Genomic DNA, 13,579 nt, shown 5'->3' on the forward strand with positions numbered 1-13,579 from the left:
TAGCGGATCGCCATGGCAAGTTGCAGTATAGCACACATAAAATAATGACCTATCCATCACCCCCTCCTGTGCCGCGTATTTGCTCGGGAGAAACGTTGCAAGATATTTGGTAGCCTTGCGCTCCTCAACTGGTTCGAGACCGTGAACAACATCATTGCACTGGCTAACCCGTTTCATGTGGCTGCTGGCCGACAGGCATGAAGAACACTAATGCATTGGCTAACCCGTTTCATGTGGCTGCTGGCCGGCCGGCAGGCATGTCAGGGTTTTCTAGCTGTTGTAAGAAACTGGATTTTCTTGTTTCATGAGAGTACCAAGAATCACTTGGATTCGCCAAGGACCGGTACCTTTTGCCGTCCGAAAGAGCGCCCTCAGGCAAGGGCGGAACCTGTCACAGCTGCCTGATGTAACCCACAATTTTGCCTGCGTGCATGCTGCAATTACATACTCAATCATGACAAGAATCTCCTCACATAATCGAGCGATGCCATCGCGTGTAGGTCAAGATGTTGATGTACCTGCTGGAGTACTTTGGCATCGCCTGCACACCGTTCTTTGTCTCGGCAGAGCTTGCAACGATCTTGATCTTCGGGACGGGCTTCTGGAAGGAATCTCTGGGGCTCACTCGCTCCTTCGATGTCTTCATTTTCGTGACGTTCATCTTTTGCCTCATGTGTCCGATCGGCACCGTCGCGTTCACGTTTCGATCGCGGCTGGCTCGCAGACAGCGGCTCTGGCGAGAGGTCTGGGATGCCTTCAAGTGCGCTCTCTGACTTTACTGGAATGCAAATGCGCTTGATTCAGGGCTTTGCCAGATTGAGCTCCAACCCCCGTTTTGCCCCTTCAAGAATACATGCAGTTTCGGGCATCTAGGCCTGCAAATCACATTCTTTGACGAAGCGCTGGCCCAATTCCCTGCTGTTGGGACACTGGCGCAGGTATCCGTCTTTCTGGTTGATGATGATGATGATGTATCTTTTTACAACACTACCGCACCCACATGGACATTGGCAACTCCAAGAACTACCTGGGAATCAGTGCTACCATGTACTTTCATCTAAGGCAAGCGTACCTGGACCAGCCTGACTTACCATATCCTGACCTGACATGCTTCTTCATCGTCTTGTACCCTGCAAGAAAGGAGATCAGCCACGGCTGACCAAAAACGGCCCGTCAATTCCTTTGGGAGATCGTCGCAACTCATACTCAAAATCGTTGTCAAGAGATCAACTCCCAACTTGATGGTGTGTATTTTGCGCACTTCCTCATCCGCAAGGGCATCGGCAGCCACGTTCTACCTGCCATCAATTATCGGGAGTTTGGGGTACTTCCTCGGGAATGGAGCCAATTTCTTTGGCCTTACAATACCTGATGCATTTCACATTCATCTTCTGAATACTTGACAACCATCCGGGGAGATTAGATTAGCCAAACTGACTGAAAGGCCAAATTTACTTGATTCAGATCCAACATGTGACAAATCAATCGATAATCTTGCCGTGTGGCTTCTATGAGCAGATATTTCACAGTCCAGCAGGATTGATTGCACGATGCAGAACGAGGTGAATCTGTGCCAAGGCATGCCAACGCAAGTGAATCACTGCAAAAGTTGTTCTTGGAGTTGCCGATGTCATGTGGATGCGGCAGTGTTGTGAAAAGATAGGGCATTGTGGTCGTTGCTGTATCCGATGGTGTTATATCTTTTAACAACGCTGGCGTATGCACTAGGACAGTCGCAACTACTTGGTATTTCTTGGGTATCTCACGCCATCACTTCTGCCACTGCAGGTACGCCCCACTGTCAGCGATGCAGTGGTCATCATACAGCTACAGGTTCTCAGGCGTCCTCTTCCGGTACATGTTCCGCTTGAAGATGGTTTCCTGGGGCTCCACCTCAAGGAGCAGGACGATGACGTGTTTGCCGACAACGAGTTTCGAGACGTTTTGGTCCCGTGTACTCCACTCAGATCCTCATCGGGCTCAGCGTCTACACGCTCTGGTCCAGTTACGCGTGGATTCAGTCTGTGCCGATCTCTGAGGGCTTTGGCGTCTACTCTGTTGCGTTCTCCTACTTCGCGGCTCCGTTCCTCCTCAATCCAAACCTCGTCCGCATGCGCTTCTAGAGCTGCGGTCCTAGAATCGCGGATGCGGCATGTGATAGCTGCACTATGCGATGGGTGGGGGAGCAAGGGGGTTGGCCTCAGGCGATCAAGGAGGCCCTAGATATGCGAGGCACGAGAGTTAGCTTGCGGGACATCAGCCAAAGGTAGCTTGCTCAGCACCTTCTTTCCGTGGCTCACCATGAATTGAATGCTTGGGCCTCAGCCGTTGAGGCTCTGGATATGCGATATTCTAGACGAGAAGGAGTGTGCATCAGCTTGCTTGCCTGGCACCTTCTTTCCGCAGCTCACCATGAGTGGGGTGGCTGGCTCAGCGATAAATCTCGAGATATGCGATATCTAGAGAGGGGAGTGTGCAAGCGCTTGCTTGCGTTGCATTAGCGTATGGTGGCTCACCTGAACATGGGAAGCCCCCTGAAGTTCCTTCAAGGCACGGTCTTTTTCCTTCCCGGTTCCTCCAGAAAAGGTTTACTTTCCTGCAGGAGTCCCTTGCGCATCAGTGGTCAAAGCAGCGCAGTAGATTCGGTGTTGCCTCAATGGTACAACTCCGGTGCAAACATGTCGTTGCGGATGTGGGATTTCTTCTGTAGCAAAGGCGTTTTGGTAGGACGATTTACGTTGGTCAGGGCGGGCATGACTGCGCTTGTCAAAAGCGGCAAGCATGTTTCCATGCACTATCACGTCTGTTTCTCAGAACCTTTGTGCTGGTCAGCTTGATACGTGTGCACAAGGTCGAGGCGATGCAGATTGTTTCGCACCTTCTTTTTGTGGCTCGCCATGAGTGGAGTTCCTTTCGGGTTGTGGGACTACGCTCACAGGGGCATGAGCATGCTCAAAAATCATAACAAACTGGCCGGGAATCATTCAATATCATTTTAATGCTAGTCAATGGAAGCAGGGAACAACATTGGCGGCACGAGCGCCAACCAAACAAAGCTGTCTCCATGAACTTTGGCTTCATGGGATAGGAATGTCTATCATGAAAAAGGAGCAAGGCAGGGTCCATGTCAAGCGCTATTACATGTACAAGTGTTGATCTGCCGTAGCTGCATCGTCCTTCAAGGGATGCTGCATCCCTCTATTTATGCGCGAGATCAGCTTTGGCTGTCTCGCCCGTCGTCAAACGCTGCCTTCTTTGGGCTGGCGTTTCTCGTTTCTTCTTCTTTACAAGTGTTGATCGTGATGAGGATACTGACGTTATGCGAGATGACTACAACCCGCATGGACATTGATGAATCCAAGTACAACCTGGAAATCAGTCCACCATTAGTCAACCATGCTTTCTTTTGTCCTTGTAGATAACATATTTTCGTCCTCCGTTTGGGTCAGCGGTATGGCAGCGCTGAGTAAAGCAGATCAGGCTTAACTTCTGGTCATGCTTATTTGTTTAATTAACATTGATTTCTCTCCTCATGCCGGACCACACAATGCTCGGGCCGGGGCACCGACCATCTCGTGTAAGCATTGACAAATGATAACTTCATTAAATTGCATGTAGTCTACAGCAGGATTCCACGAGTGTTTCAATGTCTCCAGTCTGCTAGACTATCTTTGGACATGTCCAGGCCAATGCAGTGAACGCCTTCAGAGATGCATGTTGGTGCCTTACATGACGGCACCAACATGACATAGCGTTTCAGGCAAACTAGGAGCTATGTAGCTATGTCTGTCCTGCCTGGGCCTTTGGCGTGTTTCCCGATTGCGTTTTTACTTTTGCTTTTGTTCGTTGTCATCGCCACCTTTTCAAATTAATGCCGGGGTGAGTCATCTGACCCGCAGTGTGAGTCACCTGACCGGCAGCCTCAGTATGAAAGCACAGTGTCACCTTCGTCGCTACACCAAGTCAAAAAAGGCCCCGTATAACTCACGTTGCGCTGATTATGCTTTGAGACTCAATCTGCTTGCGTATTTCATGAACCCTGTGGCCTTCATCAGTGCAATGCATGTCGCATTGAACCATTGTTGAGTTGACTCTCATGGTGATTATTGCATGTTACAGTCGGTCCAACAGTCACCCTTTGCGGGAATTTGCCTAGCAGCGTGCATCATTCCCTTACCAGGGGCAGGCGTCAATCATGGGCATTCACTTCTTTCGGTACGCAATCGCAATGTTGGGAGCAGATCGGCATGAAATAACATCCACCATGATTGTGCGATATGTATCGCTCGATGATATCTTGATTGACTGAGGCCTCCGTGTCACGTCGCTTGACATTGCAGGGTGCACAACCCTATCGCAAATGCAATGTGCACCTCATTGGCAGATTTCCGCAGAGGCCAGCTGAATCTTGCCATATGAACGTGAATCGTATCAACATAAAGCAAAGGAGAGGGTGTTCGCCCACGCAGGAGTGCGTGGCGACGAGACTCCTGTGTTCGTCGAGAATTTATACGGAATTGTCCCACTGCTTGTGCTGCCTCGGGATTGTTGACGGACAAAGTGTCGATGGACATGGAACCGATGCACTAGTCGCTTGAAACACTGTCCATCGAAGAATGTCTATGCCGGTGGAATGCTAGTCAGCATATCGGCGAGATGTCATATGCGATGCCAATCGCCGTCCTTCCTGTATGAACACGAATGTCCATGCGTGCCTTCGAGATGTGGGGCACCGATGTGATTCCCAGCGTCTTGTAGAGTTCCCTCTGAAATTGGCAGGGCCAGGCAGGGCATGCCTGCAGCTGTCGGATGCCGCACCGTCCTCAGAGACCGGCAGCATGTCATGTTCGTCATGGCATACGCCGATTATAAGCATTTTCTGCTATTATAGTCGTTATGCATCAAGCTAATGGCATGCACTAAACACCACGAACCGCAAGGTGGACGCGTAATTGGCCGCACGGATTTTTGGAAGCTTCACATGAAACCACGCCACTGTGTCAATGCCGTGGGGTGGACGGAACAAACATAGCACAGAAACACATACAAGCCTTATTGTTGCCTCCCCTGACCTTCGTCACAGCTGCAACTAAACAAATACAGTCCCAGTATCCAGGGCCAATGGTCAGATGCAGGTTGTCTGTACGACAGATCAGCAGGGAACACGCCAGCTGCAGTCCTTTGGTGCACTCGTGCTACATCTGCATCACAGTATCGGTTCCACCTCGATGTGCTCTTTGCAGCCATCGTGTTCATCTTGGCGTGTGGGAAGCGACTTTTGTTTATACCACCACCTCATCCAAGCGGACTGCCGCATCTTTTTCTGTCGTTGACGGAAGCTATTCTTGCTTCATGGTTCATCCAAGAATCGCGCAGGCGTGACACGGTCAGGGTTCGTTGCAGATCCAGCTGGCTGCCATGTGGGCAGTCTTGTGCTGGCAGTCTTTGTATCGTTCGTCATCCACAAACATCATCTTGGACGGTACCTACCTCCGTCAGGAGCCGTCATGCTTCTGGGAATGGCATGCGGTCAGGTCTTCATTTGGTCAGGTGTGATATTGTTGCGGTGTGCACCCATTCAAGTCGTGGCTGTATCTGGGGTGGGTTCTGGTGATGTGCAAAGGTCTTGCCTCGGCCAGCTTTGCTAGTTGGGGTTTCGACCCACACGCCCCCCACAAAATGCACGCATTTTCGGGGTCCCTGATGATGATGTAATGTGTCAAAAAGGTACATCATCATCAGATGCCCACATGGACGTTGGCAACTCTACATCCGCGCCCGCGAATCACAGGGTCTGGTGAAACTGGTCGGGGGGTGTGTTCCGAGCATTGCCAAATTCGAAATAAGATGGCGCTCCTGCTGTACTTGGTGTACTCGCTTAAGAGCTCTCTGGCGCTTGGAGAGGTACTGAGAGAGATGCATTGTCATATTGCCAGCCGAAAGCAACTACATACTCGAACTTGCAAAAGGAACATCATGGGACACTCATACAAACACAACCTCTCCGGAGATTTCCTGACATGCTGCGAAGGATGCTGTAGTGCTTTAAGAGGCATCATTACATCACATAGATAATGGCAGAAAGTAGTCACAAGTAACAAAGACAGCACATTCGAAGCAATACAGCTCCTTGAACGTCAGCGGTCGGAACAAGCAAGCCTGTCATAAACGTGCGGCCGCTGGCACGAGGTAAAACTCGAGGACAGCGCCGGTACTGATTGCCCTTACATAGGCCGAGGCTGAGATCCCATACTGCATGGCGACAAATCCATCCTTGATAATGTCGCCCCCAGCACTCGCTGTTGTCGCCATGATATTGAGCAGCTCCATCGCCGGCTTGCCCATGCGGCCGAGCGTATTATGCGACAGCGTGCTGAAGGCGTAGCCATTGGGTCAGCGGATTGATACTTTGTCCGCTTCAGCTAATTGAAAAATAAGACATGATCATTACATCACATAGAGAATGGCAGGAAATAGACAACAAGGAACAACGACAGCACATTCGAAGTGATACAGCTCATTGAACGTCAGCGGTCCGATCAAGCAAGCCTGTCATAAACGCGGCCGCTGGCACGACAGAGATATCATCATCATTACATCACATAGATAATGGCAAGAAATAGACAACAAGAAACAACGACAGCACATTCGAAGTGGTACAGCTCATTGAACGTCAGCGGTCGGAACAAGCGAGAGACATCATCATCATTATCATGCTCAGCAGTAACACAGTGGCAGGGACCACATGGGGAACTGTTGTTTGTCAGCAGTTGGGGCATTTGCCTGTTTTGCTCGGTCATTGATGGAAATGAGGGTTCAACCCAGCACTCCTTGACAATCAAACGTGTTAGGGTTGTACATTCGGCTATGACAGTCCAGAAATATTGTGTGTTATGCTGACAGCAGTTGACAGTGGGGACAGTGAAGATGGCAGTAACTCATGTGTGAGTCGCTACGCTAACAATCATTCACTGAACAACTCTGACTTTGACTGCGCATGCCGAAGCTAGGCAGAACCTACTTAGGGCACTAAAGGGGCACAAGCTTCGGCTATTCCAAGTATGCACACAGGGATCGATGGTTGGGCAAGACAACAAGATTTCCAACGCCATGACCCCGATTTGCTTTGCTGATTGGTCGAGCAGACAAATTGTGAGCTGCATCGAAGTATTCTGCTGTACGTTGTCGTGTGGGGACTTTAAAACAGCAAGCTAGATGTTCATTTGCATGCAAGCAGGCAGTGATTTGTGACTCATCACTGACTCATGCGTCTTGTCCTCCTTCTCCTTCGTGTGTCCTCTGCCATGCGCAACGGCAATTATGCTCTCATGGTTACGCAACAGACACGCCCCATTCCAAAACACCTGGTGTAGCATCTTCACCGTGCTGAAGCACTTGTGTAGGTCACCTTCACGGTGGAGGAGTTATGGCAAGATTTCTGGCCGATTGGTTCGTTTTACAAATAGAATGGATCGGAAATCTTGCCATGTCTTCTTTAACTTATAAACCAGCTGTTATCATCTGCTTAATGTCCTGATTTGCTGTCCATAATCTGCAGGCCTGGAGCCTGACTCACTGGGCTTTTCGCCTGATGCCTTCTTCTATGGGATGCTCCCCCAATCGTCTTCTCAGCAGGCCTCGGCCTCCGAAACCGCGACTTCTTCGCAACTTTGGCACCATCTTCATGTTCGCAATCGTCGGAACGCTTGTCTCCACGTTCATCTTCTCCTTCGCAACATACCGCATGTTTCGAACTTGGATGGATCCAACGCTCCTCCCTCGGACGGATCCCCATCGACGACTGTCTCATGTATGGTGCCTTGGTGTCAGCGACAGACACCGTGGCGACGCTGTCGGTGTTCTCTGACCTTCGCGCCCCCCACCTTGTGTATAGCCTGGTGTTTGGGGGAGTCTGTGCTCAACGATGCTATTGCGATCTTGCTGTTCGGGACGGTGGAGGAGACGTACGGGCAAGATTTCACGGGCAATAAAGCGCTGAGCATGACTGGTGCGGGACCTCCTTCCACCCCTTGTCCTCCTGCTTTAGGTCGTGCTTACTGTCCATGCCCATGTGGATGGGGTGGTGTCATGAAGCGATACATTATCATAACATGATGATGATGTATCTTTTACAACACTACCGCATCCACATGGACATTGGCAATTCAAGAACTACTTGGGAATCAGTGCTACCAATGCTTTCATCTAAGCCAAGCGTACCTGGACCAGCCTGACTTGCCATCGCATAGACAATGGCAGGAACAAGTCAACACGCAACCAAGACAGGACATTCGATTCATCAGCATATCACATAGATAATGCAGGACATAGCTAACAAGTAACCAAGATAGCACATTTGATACATCATCATTGTCATCCCTTGAAGTCATGGCGACTAGAGCGAGAAGCGTGACTGTTACGCTCATGCCTTTGGCTCTGGCCTGTTAGATCTTGTTCATTCATTGCGTAGCAAATTTGTTCGGATGATCAACGCGGTTCGTGAGTCCTAGTCATGCGGGTTTGATGGTCGCATGCAGCCGTGGGTCACCCACCCGTTCGTTTGTCGCTCGAACAAATGAATCTCACTTCATCAACGTTGTTCAATGATTGCCACCGCAATTTCCTCCTGCCCAGCCTTGTCCCTTGGCCATCTGATAGTCGAGAGAATTCTACACACAGGTGACGTTCACATAGATCTGCATCTGCATTGGCCTGCGCCTGCATGGATTCTCTAGCAGTGCGTGGAGTCACCTATGTCCATGAGGATGCAATACAATGTGTCGTACAAGGATGCATCATCATCACATGAGCAAGGCAATCCCAGTCATGGCCTAACAACGCCTGCCGTTCAGGGTGTGCAACAGCTTTCCAGCACTTTCACAGACATGTGACGGTGTGTGAACATGCCATTGGCAATTCTCTCTATGCCTGTGTTTGGCGTATGTTGCCGTGGTCATATGGTGTTTGGTATTGTTGCAGCGCGGTTCTTGAAGATCTCTCTTGGCTCATTGGGCATTGGAATCGGATCAGCGTTTGTCTTCGCGGCGATCTTCCGGAAGCTTCAGTTCGCGCAAGTGCAGGGGAGCCCCGCGTACAACGGCGCAGTGTACGAGATGAGTGTGATGTTGTTGAGCGCGTACCTCTCCTACATCATCGCCGAGGCGCTCAGCCTGTCTGGCATTGTCGCGCTGTTCTTTGCTGCATCATCCACAACCACTACTCCATGCACAACATCTCGTTCGAAGGGGGGCAAGCAGCCAAAGACATGGTTGAAGTGGCTTCGTTCATCTGCGAGACCTTCACATTTGTATACCTGGGCTTGCAGGTGAGCTTTACTGGTTTGTTGTTGCATTGAGCATGTCGCTCTGGATGGCACCGCCTGATGATGATGTGCCTTTTTACAAGCACTACCTGCACTGCTTTCCTCTCCAGGAACGCTGCATCTTGCCAACTGGAGGGGCAAGGTTCAGCTATGGTGCTATGTCTGCTGCCGTCAACACCGGTCATGGGTTGTCTTATACCATGCTCTAGTTCATGCCATACTCTAGATAACAACTGGTCAGTGGGCCCAGGGTATTGTTGTGTAAAACTCTGCCGTTATGAAAACTTCGATACCTTCCTTCTCAACCCGAAAATTTCATTATGCTTGTGTGCTTTCCGGTACCTGCAGGTACCCGCAGAGTTGAACTGCGCTGAGCAGCTGATGTCTAGATTACAGGCATCCCTTTTATTTCACCATATTTGCAGTAAGTCATCCGCTGATGATGATGTACCGTTTACAACACTACCGCATTCACATGGACATCGGCAACTGCAAGAACTACTTGGGAATCAGTGCTACTTTACCATCACCTGAGGCAAGCGTACCTGGACCAAGCTGACTTACCCTAGCCTGACGCTGACGAGAGAAACTCGCTGCAGGTGCCTCACGTGTTTTACGCACGAGCAAAGCACGTGGATTGGGGGCCTCATCCTCTCAGGAATCCCCCTCTGCCTCTTCGCGCGAGCCTTCAACATCTTCCCACTCGCCTTCATCGTCAACCTCACTCGAAGCAAGCCTATCTCCCTTGCCCACCAGGTCATGATCTGGTTCTCCGGCCTGCGTGGCGCTGTCGCCTACGCGCTCTCCCTTCGCCTCCGCAACCCTATCAACGGCGAGGCGAGCGGAAACGAAGCTCTCGAAATCGCTACCCTATCGATCGTGGTGGCCTCCACCTTGCTCATGGGTCCATCCACGGGGCCACTTATGCACGCGCTAGGACTCGGGGATGTCGAGCAACCCCCCCGGCGAACGGCTCCTACCGCAGCAATGACTCACAGATAGGCGCCGGCGAGTACAGTAGCGTCAGCGTCAGTCAGCAAGCGTTTGTGTCGGACTCGCAATGGGCCTGGGAGACCGGCGCTTCCTCGTTCCTGGTGCCGAGGACGAACCTTCCGGCAATCGGGATTCACGCGTGGTGGCGCCGCTTCGACCGGCGTTGCCTCAAGCCGATCTTTGGCGGGAGGCAGCACCAGGAGGCGCAGGGTACCTCGACCCTGCCCGTGCCGGCGGAGGACGCCCTCCCCCCTGGCAGCCGGCGGTCTGCGGAGGGGCCTGCGTCGCCGTGGACGCCCGGGGGCGACTCCCGGGCGCCGCTTCTGTCGGACTTCGCCGAGCAGAGCTGAGCAAATGCCATACACATGTCTGCTGTGGACGCTTCGCTATAGACCCTGCATGTACCACACGCAGAGGGGCCTGCGTCGTCGTGAAGGTGAATCCAGGGTTGTTAGGGGAGTACCACTGTTTCGAGTGCAAATGTCCCTCTGGGGCGTGTTTAGTTGTTTGCAAAAATATGTTCTAAGCTTTTTCGAGTTTGTTTCTGCACCTCGCCATCAATTGCTTCGCAAGCTACGCAACATTCGTCCTTGGATGCACCATTGCACCAAATTCTTTTGGTGTTCAGGAGCCCTCGGCCCCATTGCGCGTGAGAGCGGGAGTTGAGTGCCAGGATTTCTAGAGTACTTTGTATGCTCGAGAACGTAGTGATGTATTTCATGGCAGACTGATCCACTTATCCACTCTCCCCATGTGCTGCCAGGTTGACAGCCTCACATGAGATATTGCAGACTTGTCACGGATGTTGGATGTAGATGTTTACAGAATTACACATCTTGTCAAGGCTGTGAGCACCCTTCCGGTAGGTGGGATACTCCGGGGGGACTTGCATTTGTGGGAACAGAAACCCTGCAAACGCTTGGTGTTCTTGACGCTCCAGGCATCCTACCTGCAACAATACGGGTGACAACATTGTCCTCATCGAAATCATGGAACACTGCCATACGTTAAGAAGGACATGGTGCCTTGGCTTTCGACATGAATGCGTTCGTACTTGGTGCACACTTCCTATCGCAAGCCTTCCGACGTTCTGCACTAGGGGCTCGAAGTCAAGATCACAACACAGCATCAAGTAGTTGCAGGCCATTCTGATGCCTGCGGAGTAGGCGCAAGGGACGTTATACGTATGTCACTCTCCCAGGGTGCACTTCCTACCTTGCTCTTTCCATAGCCATAGAACATTGCTTGCTGTTGGCACCGCACCAAAAACATAATTGAAAATATTCATCGCTTGTGAATGCAGTGCCAATGCCATCGGCGATGGCAAGGTGAGCAGACGCTGGCGTTGAGAGATATCTTCCCGCCAATTCATAATCTGCCAACAGCGCCACACGGCAAGGTCGACGCCGGCGTCGCCGTAGGAACATCTAAATGAACACATTCGGGCTATAGTGTTTTGGACAATTGCATGCGTACGTTTTGGCAAGTAATCGTATCGTAGCAGCACCAATGTCGATCCTCACTTGTTCCGTTTCGCGAGCTCATCCCTTTGCCTGTGCATCATGCTCTAGACGTCCAGCAATATCGCTGCGTGCTTCTGCGTGTACCCGGGCGACCACAGAAGAAGACGAAACGAGGCTGCAATTCTTGGAGGACAAGGCAAAAAAGGGCAAAAAACTGCGAAACTCAGGTTTGGATGAGATCGCCAATTCACGAGCAACGTTTAAAGAGGCTGAAGAGAAGGTAGTGGTCTGGAAAGAAAGCCAATTGTTTCCGGAGAAATGGGAGCAAATGGATACTTTCGAGAAGGCGACCCAGCTCTACATGGGCGAGCGGGGGTTCCTGTTTTGGATCAATAAAGCGGCTTACGCTTCAGTCTTTGTTATGGGAGGCGCATGGCTTCTCTTCCGGATCGTGGGGCCCAGTGACTGGGTGGTACAAGATCGATTGAGGTACACGTTCAGGGGTTTGGGTTGTGTTTTGTATTGTGACATTGTCGAGCGGCTGAGTCTTTAACCTGTGAGATGACTAGCTTATTTTACATCTGCAGATTCGTTGACATGTGATGTGTTTTTTTATAGGAACATCCCAGCGATGTTGATGTGAACAGAGTGTGCACAACAATGCCATTGTTCGTGACACTCGTCGCTTGATGTAATCGTGAGCGAACGAGCTCTGCAAACTGTATACATTCGAATCAACAAACTGACACGGTATCAACAAACAGCTCCTGTCTTGCTCGGGCAACCAAAAGATATTGACAAAGCTCACGTTGCAGTAGCTCAAAACAGGTTCTCCTAGATCGCAAGAGTCGCCCCCTTTTTGTCAGATAATCATGCACGCTGTGCTTGCTGTCAGCCCAATTCAAGCGGCAATAGCCGCCCCACCCTTGCGCAAATGGTTGGGGTCATCCCTTTCTTGACACCGAATTCCGAAGCTGGCATTCTTTGATTCAAAGCGCCAAGAGAGGCACATGCATTCCACCAGTGCTAGGCATCATCTACCTCCGTCAGAGGTCCTCTGCTGCATCGTCACCAGTCAAGGGTGAGTGGATACAACATAGTCATGACTCAGTGGCACCGGTAGGGGCAGCGTTATGCATCCTGGAGTGTGAAGGGCTGTGGACTTGGAAGGCGGACGACACAAAATCAACAATAGCACCAAGGGCCCTAACCGGCGACGAAAGAATCGTGGAGCCCGAGGCAGCTGGTGGGGCGGTTGGCCCTGGGGCCAAGCTGCTACCACCAGGGCTTGTGGCCCCGGTGGCGGCAGGGGAGTGTCGGCCGATCATGTGGCCGATCCCCACTGGTGGGGGGGGGGGGCGGCAGTGACGGCTGTGGCTCTGTGGACAGCGCAAAGGGGAGCACTCTTTCGACAAACGTGTAGAAACCGCTTCTTGGATGCCACCATCGCCCCTGCACATGCCACGGCTACCAACTATCAGAGGCGCACCCTGAAAAAAGGAGTGATACGCATGGTGCAGGAAACAGTCCTTCAGGCAGTGTTGTACAGAGATACATCATCATCAAGGCAGCTCATGAAAGAAACAGGTCGACTGCTAAAAACCGAGTCAGAAAACTGGATCGAAGATCTGGATTCCCCAATCGCTGATTTGCTACCAGATAAGTGAATGAAGTTAGCCAAGGGCACTGGGCAGACTCTCTGCTGGTGGTCGATGACTTTGTTTCGTCCATCGCACCAAGTAAGGAGTGGCCGACATGCATTGCTGTCCACTTTTCCGGCTTGCATCTTGACCGATCTCAC

At 51.3% G+C, this 13,579-nt stretch overlaps 1 protein-coding gene across 1 annotated transcript; it reads left to right on the forward strand.

Moving 5' to 3' along the window:
* The first annotated feature begins 8,388 nt into the window (after nt 1-8,388).
* LOC149810243 (sodium/hydrogen exchanger 6-like) lies at nt 8,389-10,324 on the forward strand. Its single transcript, XM_089994341.1, has 4 exons — nt 8,389-8,443; nt 8,980-9,237; nt 9,326-9,509; nt 9,922-10,324. Exons 1-4 carry the CDS (start codon nt 8,389-8,391, stop codon nt 10,322-10,324), a joined length of 900 nt encoding a protein of 299 aa, XP_089850467.1.
* Nucleotides 10,325-13,579: the final 3,255 nt, after the last annotated feature.

The sequence above is a fragment of the Nuphar pumila genome, unplaced genomic scaffold (genome assembly GCF_984573655.1).
Source record: "Nuphar pumila unplaced genomic scaffold, dmNupPumi1.hap1.1 HAP1_SCAFFOLD_431, whole genome shotgun sequence".
In the NCBI taxonomy this organism is placed as follows: Eukaryota; Viridiplantae; Streptophyta; class Magnoliopsida; order Nymphaeales; family Nymphaeaceae; genus Nuphar; species Nuphar pumila.